Source organism: Protopterus annectens, chromosome 2.part1 (genome assembly GCF_019279795.1).
Source record: "Protopterus annectens isolate FY-2018-M chromosome 2.part1, PAN1.0, whole genome shotgun sequence".
NCBI lineage: Eukaryota > Metazoa > Chordata > Ceratodontiformes > Protopteridae > Protopterus > Protopterus annectens.
The window spans coordinates 939031576-939053656 of NC_056729.1; the positions used below are offsets into that span (position 1 = coordinate 939031576).

General features: G+C 41.5%; 1 protein-coding gene across 4 annotated transcripts in view; it reads right to left on the reverse strand.

Moving 5' to 3' along the window:
- PALLD (palladin, cytoskeletal associated protein) overlaps positions 1–22081 on the reverse strand; it is a 2901248-nt gene that overhangs the window by 973380 nt on the left and 1905787 nt on the right. For all 4 annotated transcript variants that reach the window (XM_044062575.1, XM_044062576.1, XM_044062578.1 and 1 more), the window contains one exon: positions 8669–8788. In XM_044062575.1, coding sequence (XP_043918510.1) covers positions 8669–8788 — 120 coding nt within the window. The remainder of the gene's footprint in view (positions 1–8668; positions 8789–22081) is intronic.

Genomic DNA, 22081 nt, shown 5'->3' on the forward strand with positions numbered 1-22081 from the left:
TGCACATCCGGCATCCCCCACTAGGTGACCATGAGGGTTGTCCCCATTGCCAAATGTTTTGTACAGCTGCGTCAGATGCCACATATCGGAAGCATTCCAGGGCATCCAGCACACACATTCATTATTATGGGCTGGCCATCAGACACAAACCGCCACTTCATGGAGGGGAAGCCCTTGTGGATGATGTAGGCCCTACCACACTCACTGGCTGGTGCTTTGATGCATATGTGCGTGCAGTGTATTGCATACAGTACTTAGGGTATTCCACTATTGTGTGGAAACGACACATATTGCTGCCCAATACCTTATGGGAATTGGGGATATATACATCATCACTGACATGTGCTGACATGGCATTCATGAACTGGTGCAGTACCCTGGATGCTGATGTTTGTAAAATCCACATCATATCACCAGTTGATCTCTGGAAGGTACCTGTTGCTGGTATCCTTAGGGCAACACATACCTTGGTTTCCACTGGGATAGGTTTCCTCTGTTGGTTCTGTGTGTGAGACATGGCCTGCACAGATCCACAATCTTCTGCAGGAGGTCTCTGTCCACTCTATAGCGCTCTACTATCTCCAGCTCATGTAGCCCCTGGTAGGTTACCCTGTGCCTGCACACTCCTCTCCATCTACTCACTGTGTGATGCTGAGCAACATTCACATTGGCACAACCCTCCACATGTTGCATATGTTGACGTATAATAGCAATGGCAGCCCCTAACATTATGTTGTCTCAGTTAAGCTTTTACAGTTTGCACTTCTCTTAGTATACTACAGTGTTGCAGTGTGTCTGAGAAAAACATGGTGGACTACTGTTTGTAGAGTTGTACATGCTGTGCTGTGCTGGCCTATTGTACTGTGTAATATACTCAGTCTAATTGTTTTCACCTGCTAGCTGTGGTAGTTCTTCTTGGTTAACTTACTGCTATTTGTTTACCTTCCTTTTCACTGTTTGTGTCCACAGTGAGCAGCGCTGCGCATAGGAGCACAGTAACGTGTATATCCGCTTCCACGTGCGCACACAGGCTTATACATGCGTACAAACACTTACACTGGCTTACACAACATTACACGGGCTTCAACAATCTTACAGTAGCTTACTCATTCTTCAAGTCGCGCACACGGGCTGACACACATGCACACATGCTTACTCGGGCTTACAGGCTTGCACGGGCGCAAACACACTTCAGCAGGTTTGCAAGGAACTTCAGTGATATCCATGGCGTACACCGTCGGTTTACTGACTTTACCTAGGTTAATCATAACATGCCTCTTCCACTGATGGGTCACTGACAGCAGACATGTGACACACTGCTCCAATAAGATTACAGTGTTTTATACATACACACTCATGATGTCACCTATCTTCTACGCTGATAGTCCCCTTAACCTACTCTTACACTGTAGAGGCTTGGCCCATATGGCATGACTAATTGTGCTTCACTATCCTCAGCCTCAATTGCATAGGATTGCCTACTAATGCTTGGTTACATCTCTGAGTGTGCGCTTCCACACATAGCAACCACTACTCAGTAGCCATGTTGTTTTCAGCTTGCCATTCACCTGCATGACGCAATAACTTTTAACTGACATTACAATTTGTATGTATATTTTATATATTTGTCTTGTTTTGTATGCACAGCGCGTACTCGCGCCTCTGCGCTATGCTGAAACAGCGGAGATCGGGGGAGGACAACTAGAGTTTTATTAATTTCCAATGGGAATACATGCCACTGGCATTATATTTGGCCATTGGCATGCTTCTTCAACTAAACCATCCTTTATTTGCAGATGACATTGCTCCATTTAGCTACTTGCAGAACGTTACTCGGTTAACATCCGTGTACATTTCTGCACATACCTCTACTCTTGCACAGACAGCTTACTGTTTCATGTATTGCATATTTTACACCATTTGCATAGCTTTCACCTACAAATGGGGTAATTTGCATATCCTAACATTGTCCGTGCAACGTTCGTTTGAGGGGCTGTGTTACACGCCCCTACAGGATATTGCTGAATAGCTCGGCGGACATCTTGCCTTGCTCTACTCTTACTCTACTGACACCACCAAAGCTTCGTGAATCCTGGCCTAAGCTTTGATGTGTGCTAATATGTCTATTTGTGGAGTAAGCATGGCTGTAGGTATGTTTTGACCTGCTACGTCTGTCATTTCTACAGAGCACCTCCCACTTTCATCATTTGTAGAGGTGACAGCCCTATAGGAACTATATGTACAGCTGTGACATTTGACGAGTCCACACATACCTGCGGTCAATACTAAACTGACTACTTCAGCACTTTTCATACCATCAGATTTGTCTTGTAGTGGTATTGTCGATGATACTGTTTCCTATAACATGTATCTGTTTCTGATACAAGATATGTCATTTTATTACACCACTACACACAATATATGGAGAAATCACAGGCCAGATGCCATTACATTCCTTTTGTAGGACACACCCGCCCAGAGTGTTGTGTTCCTCACAAAAGCCAACAGGTGCTGATCAAAACATATTCTGCTATCATCTACCTTATGTGTTCGCCGGTATTTGCGCTTTCTGTCAGTGGCAGAACTCACATGCGTGTGTGGGAGACTGAACACTGTATCGGGGACACTGCATAGCACCCTGAGGGACACATTTATGTTGTTTCTATTAACCTTCCACATTGACTATCACAGGACATTAGTATTCATCCAGATTTGTCGAGGTACATTCTTTTGACTTATACATGTTTTGTCATTTGTCATCACGTCTTTCTTCACATCTGTCCACCTAATCGCACTAGTTCTGTACATTTATTTAGGTCAGGGTTACCTTCATACCTCTCAACTGTACACATTTTGGGTAAATGTCCCGAACTTACACGTCTGATTTTGTTCCTTTTTTAATAATATTGTGCCTTTCTGGTAATTTAGTGGGAAGTCATTTGGGACTGTGGGGTTAGACAATAATGACAGACATTTGTTGTTTACAATTAATAACCCTCAAAACATTCATACTATTGACTGATCCATTATTCTATCAACGTTCTGACTTTGTAAGAGGAATAATTGAGATATTCCCTATTTGTACTTATTTTAAAATGCCTTTGTCCAAATGTCTTATTCTGATTGAGAGGTATGGTTACCATCTTATTTGTACGCATGTACGTCCATGATGATCGCTTACACGACACTAATATAACTCCCTATGTCTTCCCCCAATAGTTTACACGATATCCAGTAGATGGGTTCTTCATTTTAGGAAGTTAGAGGCATCTGCTATACCCACAAAGGTATATTAATCACTCCCATGGGGCGGACCTCATAAATCTGTGCCAACCAACACCTAGGCACCTAGGCCCATTATTGCATACCCATGATTCCCAGACCTGACACCCCTCCACAGTAGTCATAACACATATTTAATGTGAGCGATAATAAAGTATGACGACACTTCTAAGCACTATCCACTCTCCGCATGTCGGTACATATGTCTTACATTCTGTCAACTCATGTGTTATTACACTTGCACAAGCTACTGTTGCATGTACAGCTATATTGTAGTTGCGGATGACACTTCTTTGCAGCAATCATTACAGGACAGTGCGTTTATAGATTCACTATTTTTGGAGTCCTGCAAAGGACACCTATATCCATGTTTAAAGAGTAGGACTTACAGATCTGGCACACTGATACTTTCTGGGCAGTAGTTTTGAGAGCAGCAGTGTATTTACCTTAATTGCATGTCTGTTATGTGTATCCATACTAGCTATGGTATAACCTATTTATGTACATGTGTTACATCTACGAGGACATTTGTTTATATGTTTGTTAGGTATATATCAATTGATGTTCTATGTGTTTGAGTGTATATATATATATATATATATATATATATTTATATTTATATATATATATATATATATATATATATATATATATATATATATATATGTCTGTACATTCTTTATTTCATATATTTATTTAGTTTAAGTCTGTGGATATATAAATCTATACACAAATGTATATATCCATATATAGACATTACGTGTAGAAACCAGCATTCATTTGCTATGCTGTGAGCGGATTACACACGCACAGGCGCACTTGCATTTCCTTATTGTGGGCTACGCGCAGGCGCACATGCATATCCTTATTGTGGGTTACATATGTTTACTAAGTCTTTGTGCTTACGTGGGCTTTATTACTTGTGACAGTACCAGTAAAATATCTGTAATCCGGTTAACGGACATATGCGAAACACACGTTCACCTTTACATATTTAAATGTCTGTACAGCACAGATGCATTCATTACACTTTAACATTATATGTGCTGTAGTCGTAGTTGAACCGGGACTGCATTCACGTTGGCCGGATGCTGTAACCAATATACGTTTGGTGTTCTGACTCATTTATATGCATACCCATAGTACATAGCTACATTAACATATGCCTCACCGCTTCACTTACGACATAGGCATCCATTCTCCTGCTGGGAAAAATGCGGTACTACATATTACACATTCCCTATTCCCTACTGCTCTGGACCCAAGCTGCATATTTCATCACTGCAGGGATATTCAGAACCCCAAGGCTTATAGTCCTGACACATACAAGTCTTTAATTGTCAGGGTGTTCATGTGGTGATCTGGGTTTAGGCTTGTCCGCCTGGTGAACGGAACTGACCTGACCGTGTTCAAATGTCAGACAAAGCACATGGACAGAGTTTGTCCATTTTAAACATTTTATCTGTGTTTACAGACACAGGTTGTGTTGGTGTTCCCATTCACATTATTTTACCTGTGTTTACAGACACAGGTGTTTGGGCACCTGTCAGCAGCTTATATTGTTGGCAATACATAATATGGGTGGGGGTGGTTACAATACATTATCCACGGTGAGTGGTGTTCACATTCACATTTGACTATTTCTAGTATTCATTCATACGAGGATTATTATTTTGGACATGAATTAGCTATGAATTAACTACAGGTATGCAGTAGTACAGTAAACATATGTGAAGGTTTGTTACAGTAAGAATGTACGGACCTCTGTAATACTCGGGGACTACCCCACATCCTTCACAACATTTCATGCTAATGTACATACTATTATTCTGTGAACCTTCGAAGTTTGTGAGAGCAGTAATTACATCTGTCCCTATTTGTCCACCCATCCTTTTAGGCTTTATCCAGATTTTGTTGCTGTAATAGATTGAGAAGTGGTGTCGGTATGTGATTGAGTTGAATATATACTGTCGATAATTCAGTGGGGAGTAGGGTTACCACCTGTTCCTCTTTGCGAGGGGAAGTCCCACTTTGGACAGTTGTGTCCTGCGATGAAACCTAAGACATGGCAAATGTCCTGTGATTTTAAGACAACAGTATATTTCTTATTTTCTTTACTAGTTGCATGATACAGGTATTTTGTATCTGGAACACATAACTATTATTTGGGTTAGCATAAGCTATTCAAATGCTATGAAATAAGCTTTTATCTTGGCATACAAGTGTAATTCTGTCCTTTGCACTGGCCGGGGGTATGTTTTATCCTGCAAATTCTCACATTTCTACAATGGATGTCCCACCTTGGGCATCTGAACAGGTGGCAACCCTAGTGGGGAGACCTGCATGGTGGACAGCTGTTCCATCCTGCGTAGTATGTTTTGCATGTCTGTCTAGAAACTGAACAGTATTGTGACTACACATACATGTTTTGTCCAGATGTGTACAGTACTAGACACCGTGGTGTGTAAACAACTCTGAGGTTTCAACAGGTTACTTATCCCACGTGGGATGTACACATATTTGGCCGAAACTTGAACGCGCGGGCATTTGGATTTACGTAACTGTGATGGGATGTTTACAAACGTGGGTTACATATTTGCAATCCTGACACTGCCTAGGACGATACTTCCTACTACATATGGGGAATACTCGCTATGTGTAGGTGTACGGATGCGCAAGGCTGGTAGCTGGATTTGGTGGACATTCAGACATGGGTGCGGGTTATGTGCTATACAGGGGTTGTCGCGTATTGCATTTGCATGCATGGGTTCTGCTTTTGGATATCCCGGTTCCGCATATAGCATCCTTTGTGTATGTGCCGGTTACGTTCCTGTTCATGTGTATAGCACATTTTAATATACATATGTTTGTGTGTGTTTGGTATACAATTTGGACTGTCAGGTTTCTTTATGGTTGTTTTATAGCCACAACTGCCCAGCTGTGTACTATCACTACCACTGTGGGACTGCTGGTGACCCTGGCCATGGGGCTAGACGTGTGTATTGGCGGCACGATGACATGATGCGCTTCACTTCCGCTGGGTATACCTACTTACAGTGCAGTACATTACGGACACACGATTTTAAATATCATTTGTTCCATGGACGGGAACTCATATTGTGTTGCGTGCATTTCTGTTTGGTTCTCCATTTTGTGTGGCCGGGAACTGTCTTGCATGCTTTGCATGCGTTTCATTATCCACGGACACTGATAGGTGCGATTACTATTGCAGGCGGACTATAATATTCAGCAGTTTAGGTTGCTCATCGACAGCCGACATTGACACGTGTCCTATGCACGTGGATGTGGTGGCAGCGCACCTTCATTAATATGCATATGGCGCTACTACACCATATATACGCCGCACGGCCGGCGCAGGCCTTACACCAGCCTTGCGCCGAGCTTCATGAATCCGGGGGAAACAGTATTCACAGTAATATCCTCATTTAAATACAATTCCATACTTGTTAATGAATCACCTTTAAATCAATTATTTAATGGCATGGTTACTCTTTAAGAAATTCCTTACAAAAAGAAGCCAGTTGATTTCTGCTTATAATCAAAATTGATGAAAGGACTGATATTTCAAAATAACATAACGTTTCTCTTCTTAAATGGTACTAAGATGGACGTGCATGAACCACCGATGCATTTCCACACACACACATTATATATATATATATATATATATATATATATATATATATATATATATATATATATATATATATATATATATACATATAAGCCTACTGGTTTGCATTTACATGTTTTCATCTGGCTGATGGAACTCACTGTAACTTTAATCAAGTGTTGGTTTCTGCACCACAGAAACAAAGAAGTGTGATTCTTTTTTGTCTAAATAAGTAATGCTATTGGTTACAATAAATACATAAATAAATAAATAAATAAATACACACACACACACACACACACACACACACACACACACACACACACACACACACACACACACACACACACACACATATGCATGCACACATACATAAATAAAAACTTTCCATTCATACATAGTATTCAGATGATCTTTGAAAGGGTTGTTTTAAGTAAGTTAGGTTTTCACTCCTTTAGTTTTCCTTTTTTGGGGTGCTCTGACTGTAAAGCTATGGTAGCAGAATCTCCTGTAAGTAAATTTCAAGGGTACAGTTTCATAACGTTGTCATCTATTCTTGCAGACATAACTCCCAGTTCAAGAACAAAGTAAGTGCTGTAAAGTCTAAGGCTGCACTCCCTATTTAACCCTGGCACAAGGATGATGTGAACAGGTAAAAAGGCTTACACATACACAGAGAATTAGGAGACAGAAATTATAATAAGAACTATGGCACAGGGTATGAGGAGGTTATATTCAATGTTGCACCCACAGGGGGCACTGTTAAAGGTCAACTCACATTATCAAATGGTCATTTGAATTATTTATTTATTATTTATTTTTTGCTTTTGTAGACCACGTTAGTTGCATTAGGCTAATGATTTCTTTTCAGGGTACCCCGAATGTGCTATTTTTACAGACTATGGGAAATTTGGCCAGAACAATGAGGAAATTCCAATACTCTTTTTTGACAAGTGCCATAGGATATTGTACATTCATCTAAGCTATCACCTGCTCTGGCAGGTGGGGCCTCGGTTTAACGTCTCATCCAAAGGACAGCACACTGAGGAGTGTAGCACCCCTAAATACTGCACTGTGGTGTCAGTTATGGATAATTAATGCAATCGGCTGGAATAGGAATAGAAAACAACCTTCTATGTTTCTAGCACCAAAGGCAAGTGTGCCACATCATACATCACAGAATATGATTAACACTGAGAAAGGACATCTAAATTAAAAATATCTGTGGCAGACGTAAACACATAATTTTCACTAGTGTAAAATCATGTTACAATGAGGAAGTATTGTAGGAACTGTAGTACTTTTATTTGAATTTGAAATTCTGTGAATATTTTCATAACAAGATACATTTTACTAGAAAAAAATCATGGTACAGTTAATTTGGAAATTTTGCACACACTTATGGGATATAATATTGCTTTTATTTGCACTCTGTATAGCAAAGCACAACAGCCTAGGCTTAAAGAAAATACACTTTCTGAAATCCTTCTCATTTTTTTATTGGTTATTTTTGGAATAAAGATGTAGAAGTCATAAATCTCTGACTAGTCCTTATTCAGTTTTTACTCACCCAGAATTAATCATTTTAAATGACTCTAATCTTGAAAAATGACACATTTTGAAAGAAAACAATTTTACTTTTGAGAGGTATTTGGCAACTCATTATCCATAAATCTTTCATTTTTTGACTCCCAAGTGTGTTGAGGCCACCAAACACAGTTGCTTTGCACAGTTCTTTTAATTTATACATACCAGGGCAAACGAAAAGTTGTGCTGTGCTTGTTACTGATCCAAACTGGTTGCATGCCACACACGAGAATGTTCCTGCATCCTCAGGAAAGGTTTCGGCAATCACCAAAGTACAGATCTCCTCTGCAACAGAACCAGAAAGATGTTGACATAGTAAATGAGCACAGGAGGAAACATGAACAAAAACTTCTCTATAGTGCAGTTTTATATTTAAAATATAATATAATATAAATGCAAAGCAAAAATATTGCTACTCTACTATGAGGATTGTATGCCCTCTATAAGTTCATACAGGTAAATGAAAGTGAACATACTTGAGTTCATTGCGATCATATTTTGAATGTACTATTTGGGAGCTGAAATCCACTATCCATCTTTGGTTACTGCCCATTATGAAATATCAGCTACAATCAGACATAAAAACTTGTTCTGCTAAATATGTAAACCTGCCTATTTGAGTGTGTGTGTGTGTGTGTGTGTGGGTGTGGGTGTGTGGGTGTTTATGTGCACGTGCATGTGTGTGCACGTGTGTGTGTGCACGCATGTGCATATGTGTGTGCATGTGTGTGTGCGTGTGTGTGTGTGTGTGTGTGTGTGTGTGTGTGTGTGTGTGTGTGTGTGTGTGTGTGTGTGTGTGTGTGTGTGTGTGTGTGTGTGTGTGTGTGCATGTGTGTGTGCATGTGTGTGTGTGTGTGTGTGTGTGTGTGTGTGTGTGTGTGTGTGTGTGTGTGTGTGTGTGAATGTGTGGGTGCATGTCCATGTGTGTGTGTGCGGGTGCATGTGCAAGTGTGCATGTGTGTGTGTGTGTGTGTGTGTGTGTGTGTGTGTGTGTGTGTGTGTGTGTGTGTGTGGAGGTGTATATGTGTGCCTCCCTTAGAAAACACCTACTTGAACTCCTTGAACCTTGTCGGACAAGACATGTTGAATTCATACAGACATGATGATTTCGAGTTCCAAACAAAAGCTAGTATCCTTAAAATTATATTAGTACTAGTTACATAACAGTTAAATAAGTAAGTTAACACTTCAGTTTACGATGTATACATTTTCAGAAACTGTTTTCATTACTGGCTTTAGGCACCAGTGAACCCTGCGGTTGGTGGGGCCCCTGTTCCTGGGGGGCACCAACCACTGCAAGTTATCTTAAGTGGATATTTTGTAACATCTGTGTGTGTGTGTGTGTGTGTGTGTGTGTGTGTGTGTGTGTGTGTGTGTGTGTGTGCAGGTGTATATGTGTGCCTCCCTTAGAAAGCATTTACTTGAACTCCTTGAACCTTGTTGGACAAGGCAGGTTGAATTCATACAGACATGATAATTTCGAGTTCCAAACACAAACTAGTAGCCTTAAAGTTATATTAGTACTAGTTACATAACAGTAAAATAAGTAAGCTAACACTTCAGTTTACTATGTATACATCAGAAACTGTTTTCAGATAGTATACTATTCAGCTTTGTTGCTGAAGAATTCTCAGCAATGCCAAAAATAATAGCAGACTAAAGGCTCAAAATCAGGAACATGTTTTAAGTATTACTCTAAATCACTTAAAATGTTAATAGAATAACACCTTTTGCATTGACATGCATTTTTAGACAATAAGAAGTATAAATCTCTGTCTGATTTTATTGACTGTAATACTGAACGATTTACCAGTAAAGCAAACCTTTTACGAAGGACAGAGCAAAATTATGAGACAAAGTCGGGGAAGGTTTCTGAAATCAGGGACAGTGACAGGTATGTATTATTCCTCAATGAGGTAAATAAAAATGACTTATCCTTGCTGTGGTTTGGTGACTGCTAAACCAAAGTTACTGATCTGGCATAGCAGTATCACTGTTGCACCATGTGTTGCTATTTGCTTAAATAAGTGCTAAACTAGTATTGCTAATAGCTTATGCGTGCGTGTGTGTGTGTGTGTGTGTGTGTGTGTGTGTGTGTGTGTGTGTGTGTGTGTGTGTGTGTGTGTGTGTGTGTGTGTGTGTGTGCAAAAAGTATCACAGATTTTTATCTGTGCACACACCCAATAATGCCAGGATACACTCATTATTCTTCAGGGTTTCAGTAAAGTATTCAGCTAACAAGTAATTATATTTCAAAAATAAGGCATACAATATATCACACAACATTCAAACACTTAGAACATCTATGAGTCTAGTCGGCCCCCACTCCTCAGACTGTATAAATTGTACAGAGGGCTCCCTTAATCATCCTTGACTGTGTGGAGCCCCCACAACATTTGCTACTGGTTGGGGAAAACTGAGGAGAAAAAATGAATTAATTTTCTAATTAGTCTCTTTAACCTGAAAAAGGCATGATATGACCCTTTTAGTATTAAGCTGATAATGGCCTCTGCTCTTAACTGGACCCATTCTAAAAGCAGCACTGCTGATGTGTGCTTTTACAGAAAGCTGATGTAGATTATGCAGGGGTGCTGGGGATTGTGTGATTATTACTACTTTAATTTTTATCACAGTCAAACCTTAGAGATGTGCACTGGAGGTCAGTATTGTTTGTGTTTGGGCAGGGGACAGTGTAGTCATTGTTTTTTTTTTTTTACTTTTCTCAGCAGAACACGGAGGTGTACAAAGAAAATTACTATAGCTTGTGTAGGAGCAGTATAGTGTCTAGGAGCAACGAAGTAGGATACACTACTGTAATTATGTTTTTTTACTTTTTTCACAATCACACATCAGGCACGTATACACATGGCTGCCTTTAGGGGTGAGGAGGCATGCTATGTATATGTATGTCAGTAGTCACTTGAAATACATGACTGTAGCAATTTGAACCTCTGCTTTCATCTCAATCTAACACCAGAGGAATGCATAGGCAGTGACTGTCTTTTTGTTTTGGGTGGTGGGGCTTAGGGATGCAGGCTGCATTTCCAGACAGGACCTGTATAACAGCAACTGATTTGTTAGTTTTCTGTGAGCTCCTATTTTGTCAGCTCTGAACATTAAGCTTTGGGCACAACGTAGGTCTTAGGACTGATATTCTTTTCTTACTCATGATCTTTGTTCAGACCACTGCTGGATTAAAAGGTTGGGAAAATGCTGTAAAATGCATCCCAGAGAATCTATAACCCCTATAACTTCTGGGGGCACCAACATAATTGAGTTATTTCCTAAATAGTTATTACTGCTCTTCTTGGTCAGGAAAGGTGTGTTGAAAGGATGCAAGGAAAACTACAGTTGAACCACACTGAATTTCTTTCCTTAATCATCATTTCTGTTTGAGTCATCACTTGATGGAAAGGTTGTGTAAAAAGAAGAAAACTTTAAAATTCACATCTGCGCACTTAGAAAGTTGTGGCATCTTGAAAAAGCTGAAGAGTGAGGAAAGGGGAAAAAAAAGCAATGTGCATGGTATGAGGAGCCCAAGATGAGAGGCAAACAGATGGGGGCACTGGAGGATATGTCTGTGAGGAGGGGGGTGGTGCTGAAAAAGTAGGCAGTGCCTAGGATGCAATTTCACCTAAGTCCAATCCTGTACATAGAGTTATTGTAATGTATCATTGTTGCAACTAAATGTCAGTGACTGTGAATGTCGCTTTGTGAGATGGTCCAGCACAATGTGGTACATAGGCCTGTTGTAATGTGAGAGCATTATCAGTCGGTGCGTACTACTGCTAAATTTTGTGGCATGAACTAAAAGGTTGCTTAGGAGGGGTGGCAGTGACAGGGTGATATTTAGACTGAAATCTCCCAGCGGCCCCAGCTTGTCACTTGCTGGGGGTCCCGAAAATGCTAACACCAGCCCTGACTGTTTTGTAAACATTTTCCTGCTCTCTCTTGTCAAGTTCCTTTGTTAACAATGTCATTTTATGCCACTATTAAGATACATACTTCTGTTTCTGGTTTTATAGAGACAGGTGCACCTACACAAAGTAATCCAAGGTGCTACACACCATTATCTGACATAACTGTGCAGTTACATCCATCAATATAACCACCACTCACCAAGTGACTCAGGGTTAATAGGTATTGACCAAAGAAAAACAGGCCAAGATAATGGGGTATCCCTTCTATGCCTACATCTGATATGTCATGCTTTCCGGCAGCAGCTGCGAAGCAGTAGATACTTTCTTTAATCCTAGTGGGACAGCACAATTTGATAAATAATAAACCTACCATCATTAGTAATTCCATGTGCAAACCTAGTGTTTTTTTCTAACAGAACCTTGATTACATTTCAAAAGGAAATTAATCACAAAGGGGATAGGGGGTTTTCAGAGAGTTAAATGTGTGAACTTGAGTAGGCAATAATATACAGCTCAATATTTTTTTCTTTTCTGTTCTTCAACTTACAAATACGATCTTTGATGGCAGTCATGTTCTGCATGCTCGATAAAATCTGTGTGTGTTCTACCTGTATAAGTATACAGGGGGATTCCACAGTGTGTGAGTCACAGAGCGATAAGCGCATGGACGTGGAAATGTTTAGATTCAGTAAGTGCTGTGTGAAGGTGCACACCCCCGTGCAAACAAGGTTAACACTGCAACATGCTAATTACAGCATAAGCAGCTGAATTACAAGCTACTTAACCAATTTAACATGGTTGAGCTATTTAACATGCTATAAAGCAACTGTGTAGACTCCATACTGGTGTTCCCCATGATTTCCAAAACTTTTGGAATACATGGAAAAGAGTCCACACGGACAGAATAAAAAAGTAAAAGGTGTGAGATTTGTACAAAGATGACCTTAACATGTAGCAGCACAGATACAGGCTGGATGCAACAAAAGGAGAGCAACAATACCAACATAATCCATTTAACAGAAATGCACGTTTGCTCTGCCTCCCCCAAATGAACAGTACACATGTAAGTAATGCAGACAGATAAAAGTGTAAAAGTGTGTGCTAATCAAAATAAATGTAAAAAAAACATTAAACAGACTATTCACACTGCATGTCAGCATATGCAATATTTAGCTGATCAAATGCAGGCATATTATCTAAAAAACAGTACTCGTCTGTGCAGATATATTCCAAATTAATATCTTCTCTTATGTGTTCAACACATAAACAGTTTGGTTCCCCGCCAGTTTCCCTAGCTACACTTAGTAGTGAGTATCTGGAATACACCTATCTATGTAACTGACTCTGTGGTGGCATGTATTAATGCAGTTAATTCAGTGATACATTTCTTTTTGGGGCCAGATGGTACTGGGTTCAAATACAACTGAATCTAACACTTTTTAGTTCTTTCATATTACTGTTGCTGCGCTTTGGTGTGTGATGTGACCATTGCGCAATAATGCATTAAAGAAAAAAATGTGGAAGATATGACAGTGGTGAAATGAAGAGCAAGCAGGGGGGATAAACAAATGGAAATCAATACAGGAATGTGCAGGAGGGAGATAGGAAAGAACCATAGCTATCCATTTCTTCAACAGTAGAAAAGTACAGTTTTGTACCTACCATAAATGTAGATGTTCGAAGATCCACATTGCTGCAGTCCTTACTTATGGGGTAGTCCGCTGTCCTCGGTCGGCCCGAATACCAAAGTATTAGGCTGACGTCGGTCATGGGCGCCTAGATCTGACATCAGAGCGTCAGGGTATAAAGGCGCATGACCGACGTCATATCCTCAGTCTTTTCTTGCCCCAGATGTCAGAAGGCCAAACCAGAAAGGCCACAGCCAAAAACAGAATACCTCCCAAAAACATGCCCAACAACAACCATCACCTAAAGCATAACACCAAGTCTAACTACAGTGGGAAGGAGGGAGGGTAAATTGGACTGCAGCAATGTGGATCTTGAACATCTACATTTATGGTAGGTACAAAACTGTTCTTTGTTCTTCCTCTCACATTGCTGCAGTCCTTACTTATGGGTAGAAACCCAAAACAACCGGAAAGGGAGGATGGTAAAATCATAAAGCATTAGGGGCCGCTAAAATGCCCTGTAAAATTGCAGTGGCAAATCCAGCCCTAGACTTAGAATAAAGAGGAAGGTGGTAATGTTTAGAAAAGGTATGCACTGAACTCCAAGTAGCTGCCTCCAAAATGTCTTTGTAGCTACCCCCTAGAAAGGCCGTAGAAGTAGCAGTAGCCCTAGTGGAATGAGGCCTGATTCCAGCAGGAATCTCCTTACCATGATGGGAATAACAGAAAGAAATACAAAACCCAATCCATTTAGAAATAGTTTGTTTTGAAACAGGTTTACCCTCTGAACCCAAAGCAAAAGAAACAAACAATTGCTGAGACTGTCTGAACTCCTTGGTTCTGCTCAAATAATAACGCAACTGCCTGTGAATATCCAAAGTATGCAAAATTTTCTCCCCTTTATTTTGGGGGTTTGCATAAAAAGTAGGCAAATGAATAGTTTGATTTAAGGCCACACTAGAAACCACCTTAGGCATAAAGGATGGATTAGTACGCAAAGATACCCTATCCTTATGAAAAATCAGGAAAGGCTCCACTGCCATGAGGGCCTGTAATTAAGAAACCCTTCTTGCAGAGGTAATGGCCAACAAAAAAGCAGTTTTCCATGACAAATACTTTAACTCGGCCGTAGCTGCAGGCTCAAAAGGTTGTAGAGTAAGTTTTTCCAACACAAAATTGAGATCCCAAGCAGGAGTAGGAGCTCTACGTGGGGGTCTTATATTCTTTGCCCCTCTAAGAAATTGCTTAAACCAAGGATGAGAGAATAAAGGAGGGTCACAATCATAGTGAGCAGAAATGGCTGCAGCATGGACCTTTATTGAGGAGAAAGACAAACCCTAGTCCAATAACTCAGTAAGATATTGAAGAGCAACACTTAAATCAGGTTTGGAGACTTCAAAGTCCTTTCCTTTGCTCCAAAGAAAAAATCTCCTCCATTTATCAGCGTAAACTTTCCTGGTACTAGGCCTCCTGGCCTCCAAAATAACATTCAAAACTTGTTGTGGAAGCTGAGACCCTCCAGAGTCTAAAACAGAATATGCCAGGCTGTTAGATGTAGAGACTGAATCTTGACATTGAGGAAGTGACTGTCCTCTTGAGACAAAAGGTGCGGAATCAAAGGCAGAGCCCATGGAGGTTCTCGTACTAAGCTCCTCAGTAGTGGGTACCAGTGTTGTCGAGGCCAATCCGGTGCTATCAAAATCATGGTTGGCTTGTCTTGTCTGGCCTTCAAGAGCACCTTGGGAAGAAGAGGCAGAGGTGGAAAGGCATATACATGCAGATTGTTCCAACTGAATGATAGAGCGTCCACCTTCCAAGCTGTGTGATGAAACATTTTTGTGCAAAACTTTGGCAACTGGTAATTTAGTGGAGAAGCGAACAGATCTATGTCTGGAGTTCCCCATAACACTGTCAACTGTTGAAATACATGAGGATCCAATTTCCACTCGTGAGGATCCGCTATTTGTCTGCTCAATACATCTGCTAAGGAGTTCTGTGCTCCTGGTAGAAACCTTGCCTGAAGATTGAGGTGTAGATTGAGAGCAGTTTCCCACAGAATCATCGCTTGCCTGCAAAGAGGGTAAGAATGGGTTCCCCTGCTTGTTGATGTACCACATGACAGTAGTGTTGTCTGTTTGAATCAACACCTGCCCTGGGTGAAGTAAATCTTTGAAAGCCATCAATGCAAACTGGACTGCTAACATTTCCTTCAAGTTGATATGCAAATGTTGGAGTTTGACAGGCCACGTGTTTTGCACCCATTTTCCATTGAGGTGTGCTCCCCAAGCCTTGTCCGAGGCATCTGTCATTAGAATCTGACTCGCCTCTGGCGGGTCACAGAGAGTCCCTTGTTTAGGTGACATTCCTGAGCCCACCCCAAAAACTCCTGCATGCAAGGTATTATCTGAATGACAGTGTCTAGATCTTGGCAGTGCTGTGTCCATACATTTTGAGATACCATTGAAGCTTCCTCATATGCAATTTGGCATTGGGAAGCACCAGAATACAAGATGCCATGAACCCCAAGGCTTGAAGGACTGTCATTGCAGTCAGCCTGGACCGTAGAGACATTTGATGGAAATAAAGAGAAAGGCTTCTTTGTTTGTCCGGGGTCAAAAAGGCCATCTGGGAAGCTGTATTCAGTCTCACACCCAGAAAGCACATGTCCTGAGAGGGTACTAGACTGGACTTTGTTTCGTTCACAGAATACCCCAGGCATCTTAACACTGCCATCACATACTGTAGATGATGAAGAAGTTCATCCTTTTCTTGTGCAATAATCAGGCAATCGTCCAAATAAGGATAAATCTGTATTCCTCTTAGTCTGAAAAATGCTATCACTGGAGCCAGAACCTTTGTGAACACTCTGGGCGCAGTAGATAAGCCAAAGAGCAATGCAGAGAACTGATAATGTAAATTTCCAGCCCGAAAACGCAGGTACCTCCTGCAACTGGGTCTGATAGGAACATGAAGGTAAGCCTCTTTGAGGTCCAGAGTAACCATCCAGTGATCTTTTCCCAACAGAGGTAAAAGTTGTTGTAAAGTCAGCATCTTGAACTTTGGAATGTCCAGGTAAGTGTTGAGGATAGATAAATCCAAAATTGGTCTCCATGTGTTCCCTTTCTTTGGAACTAGAAACAGGCGAGAATAAAATCCTAGGCCCACTTCTGACAGAGGAACTGGCTGTATAGCTCCTATTTGAAGAAGTAAAGAAATTTGTCTGAGCCTCTATCCTTTGCCGAGGAGGGGCGTCTGGCATGCCTTTGAAAGGAGGCATGGTATGGAAATAGAACTTGTAACCTCGGTTTATAATGTCCAATACCCATTTGTCCTGGGTGACTAAATGCCAATTTTGCTTGAAAAGAGCCAACTTTCCTCCCAAAGGAGCTGCCAGGCAAGAAGAATCTGGCAACTGAAAATGTAGGTCATTGGGCCTGTTTACGAAAGGACTGGCCCTGCCCTCACCAGCAGATTGAGCAGGCGAACTCCATTGTCTCGGCCTGAAAGTACTCTGAGCTCTGCCCCTACCACGCCTAGATCTACCCCTAGACTGAGAATCAGAAGAAGGCGTCCACCCCTTAGTAGGCCAATTTCTACTAAACTTTGGAGGTTGTACCTGCAAAAATCTTTAACAGTCTGCATAGACTTAGCCTTGTCTTCCATTTTCTTTAAGACTGACTCCACAGGAGGACCAAACAAAACTTCAGACTGTAAAGGGGCATCCAGAATTCTAGACTTAACATGCTCAGACAAATTCTGATCCTTAAGCCAGGCGTGCCTACGAATAACTGAACCAGTGGCAGCCACCCTAGAAGAAGCCTGTAAAGCATCAAAACCACATTGCAAAGAGTGCTTACCCACCTGTTCAGAAACATGCACTAAATCCTGCAATTCTTTACACTCTATGCCCTCTGCCAAAGCATCCACTTTAGACCTTAGCTGAGAAAGGAGAAAATTCTGATACTTCAACATATGAAACTGGCAGTTCAAAGCTCTCATTGCTAAAGAAGAAGAGGTATACACCTTCTTACCCCATCTATCCAAAGCTCTAGCTTCCTTATCCAGAGGAACCGGATTCTTAACAACAGAGGCTCTAACACCCTTAGGCCCCTGACTAATAGTTTCTGGGTCCGCCCTAAGACTCTTATACAGATATTTATGAGCCTCAGGCACCCTGTAATACCTGTCCGGTTTAACTGGGGCAGGAGGCACAGAATCTGGATTAAGGGAAGCTTCGAAAAACATCTGAAACAACATCCAAAACCGGAGGTATAGCTAAGGGTCTATGCTGTGGTAAAACAAGAACTCCCTAAGTCTCTTCCGTGAATCAGAGTAATCCTGTCCCTCCCACTGAAAATGCTCCCTCATGGAATGCAGAGTTTCTGAAAATGAAAAATCCTCTGGAGGAGAAGCAGAAGGAGTGGAATCCTCTGCATCAGAATCAGAATAAGGAGGAAATCTTGAATGTCTTCAGCAGAAGACTCTGAATCATCTGAGGCCTGCTCCAAACTTTCCAACTCTGGCTCCATCCTGGGCCTTTTATCAGGAGAATAGAACCTCTAATTAAAGTAATCAAATCCTCTGCCATTTTAAGCATGTGCTTTCTAGGCACAGACCCTGAAGAACCAGAACTGACACCAGAGGAAGGCAAGACAGACCTGCCCTTAGAAGGAGCCTTAGAAACAGTAGCAGAAGGCCTAACCACCTTAGGCATAGAAGGGAGAATAGTAACCTGAGAGGCCCCTTCCGCCTGGCCTGCCTCCTGAGAGGCCACATCCTGTAAAATCAAAGTTTCCCCCTGGGACTCAACAGAAACTTCAGCCGGATCCACCTGTTCAGCTGTAGCTTCTAAAGGTCCGGCGTCCGAAATGGACGAATCATCCTGCCTAGGCTTTAAAGATTTGTCTTTGCGCTTCTTAGTAGAAGCAGGCGTCGGAACATCCGACGGCATATTATAATTACACCTCTTGCCAAAGACTAACCTAGCGCAATGTAACCTCCGTTTGATAGAGCGGTTATTAAACCTAGCACAAAACCGACACCCGACTTCGTGCTCGGTCCCAAACAAGGAATACAAAGAGTGGTAATCCCTATGTGGTATCTGTTTCCCACAAGAAATACAATTATTCACTTTTTCTGACATCCGGTAGTAACTGAGGCAAGAAAAACAAAAATATTCCCCAACGGGTACTTAGCCAACTTGGTATCGGTCTGAAACTCCAGCGAAAAATTTCAGAACGCCGAATGGCACTTGCAACGCTGCTTCTGCATCAGACCATGCGGCAAAAAAGACTAAGGATATGACGTCGGTCATGCGCCTTTATACCCTGACGCTCTGATGTCAGATCTAGGCGCCCATGACCGACGTCAGCCTAATACTTTGGTATTCGGGCCGACCGAGGACAGCGGACTACCCCATAAGTAAGGACTGCAGCAATGTGAGATGAAGAACATCTGATAACATATGCAGAATATTAGCTGAATTTGGACTGTCGCCTCCACAGAGAGAGAGAGAGAGGGGTGACCACAACACATCATGTTGTATAGCCAATTGGACCAAATTAAGTGTGTCAAGAAGACACACGTGCAAAGTGGGGAGCTATGTATGGGACGTTTTTTTTTTTTTTTTTTTGTGGAACAGGTGCCCATTTTTTTATTTTCTTATTTTGGGAGAGAGAGGAAGGTTGGGGAAGGGACATAGGTATGTCTGGGTCTGGTAGGTTGGATAGGTAAGGAAGCAATTGCAGACAGAAAAGACAAACAAGACAAGACACAGGGATGTGATGGGCAGAAGAGATCAGTGGACACCATGGATGGGGTGAAGTTGGCAATGTATTAATATAATTATTTGACTCTATTATCTTAACCTTTACTCTTAAGACTACCACCCTGTAACAGAAATGGATAACTACTACTTTTAAGACTAGAAGCTCCTAACAGATGCACCCTATACTACAAATTGCAGAAAGTACACCTTTACATGTGTATATATTGCACATATGCATGTTCCAATTATACAGATTACAGTTTACAGCCAGGCATGTGTGCCACCGGTATAGAGATTTTACGTTAAACCTTTAAGTTACACATAATTGAAGAATTAGCAGTACTGTATACATACCACATGCCTCCCTCATCCTCACCAATCTTGTGCAATGGATCCTAACATTGCACTCCCTTTCCATGGCAACTGCGGAAAAATCAGAGCAGAACAGAACAGAATACCATTATGAATAGCAGGTCAGGTGCCCCCACAATGGGAAGCAATTATATGTTATGGTACACCTACAACAAAAAGCAAATACAACAGAAAATTTAAATACACCTAACAAAAAGGAAAGGTAGAGCCAAGAGAAGTCAGGGGGCAGGAGGGAGGGTAAAGTACAGTTGTGTACACTTACCATAAATGTAGATGTTCAAGTGTATTCACTGTTGCAGTCATTACATTTGGGTAATCTGCTGGCAGGTTGCCCTCAGTCAGCCTGAATTCCAAAGTCTTGGGTCCTGCGTCGGTTGCTGTCTCCTCTTCCATGACGTCAGGTCGTCAGGGGTATAAAACAAGCAGCCGATGCCATTTCTTTAGTTTTTCTTGCCCCAGATGTCAGGTGCCCCCCAAACGGGTAGCAAATATATATATATAAACTATATGTACATTCAACAATACAAACTTTACCTTCATCTACAAGGAAATACATCACAAAGGTTGTAGAAGATAGTGAAGGAAAAAGAAACTCCAGAATAAAAGGGGGATGGTGGGCGGGTAACCTGGACTGCAACAGTGAATACAGTCGAACATCTACATTTACGGTAAGTGTACACAACTGTACTATGTTCTTCGTGTTTCACTGTTGCAGTCATTACATTTGGGTAGAATCCCGAAGCTATGGATGGGAGACTGGAGCTAAACTGCATTAGGGGTGGCTATAAGGCCCTGCAGAACTGCAGTGGCAAAGCCGGTCCTGGACTTAGAGTAGAGAGGCAAATGATAATGCTTTGTAAAAAGTGTAACCAGAACTCCAAGTAGCAGCCTCTAGAATGTCTTTGGTTGGTACTCCTCTGAGAAAAGCTGCTGATGTAGCTGCAGCCCTGGTGGAATGAGACCTAATGCCTTTGGGCACAGGTTTGCCATGGTGTAAATAGCATAAAGAAATGCAGTGGCTTATCCAGTTTGAAATAATTTGCTTTGAAATAGCCTTTCCCTCTGATCCTGCAGCAAATGTCACTAGTAACTGCTCAGTTTTTCTTAGAGCTTTAGTCCTGCTCAAGTAGAATCTTAGTTGTCTGTGTACATCCAAGGAATGCAGAATCCTCTCCCCCTTGTTCTGTGGATTTGGATAAAAAGTTGGCAGATGAATAGTTTGGTTAAGAGCCACACTGGAAACCACCTTAGGCATAAATGAAGGATTGGTCCTCAGGGACACCCTGTCTGGGTAAAATATGATAAAAGTCCCCACAGCCATGAGGGCCTGTAGCTCTAAGACTCTTCTTGCTGAAGTAATTGCCAGGAGCTGTTTTCCATGATAAGAACTTTAGATCTGCAGAAGCAGCTGGTTCAAATAGAGGCAGGGTGAGCTTTTCCAACACATAATTGAAGTCCCATGCAGGAATTGGGGATCTTCTGGGAGGCCTTACATTTTTGGCCCCTCTAAGATACTGCTTTAGTAAAGGATGAGAAAAGATTGGTGGCTCTGTGTTGTAATGAGCCAAGATGGCAGAGGCATGGATATTAATTGATGAAAAAGATAGGCCTTTGTCAAGCATCTCAGTCAAGTATTGTAAAATCTGAGGAATATTTGGCTCTGCTGTATCAGTTCCTTGTGCTTGGTTCCAAGCACAGAATCTCTTCCATTTATCAGCATAAGATTCTCTAGTACTAGGCCTTCTGGCTTCCAAAATGACATCCATCACAGCTTTACTGAGAGGTGTTTGAATAACTACATGACCAGCCATGCTGCCAGGTTCAGTGTTTGGAGCTGATTGTGCAGGATCTGATTGTTTTGCTGAGAGAGTAAGTGAGGTATTTGAGGTAA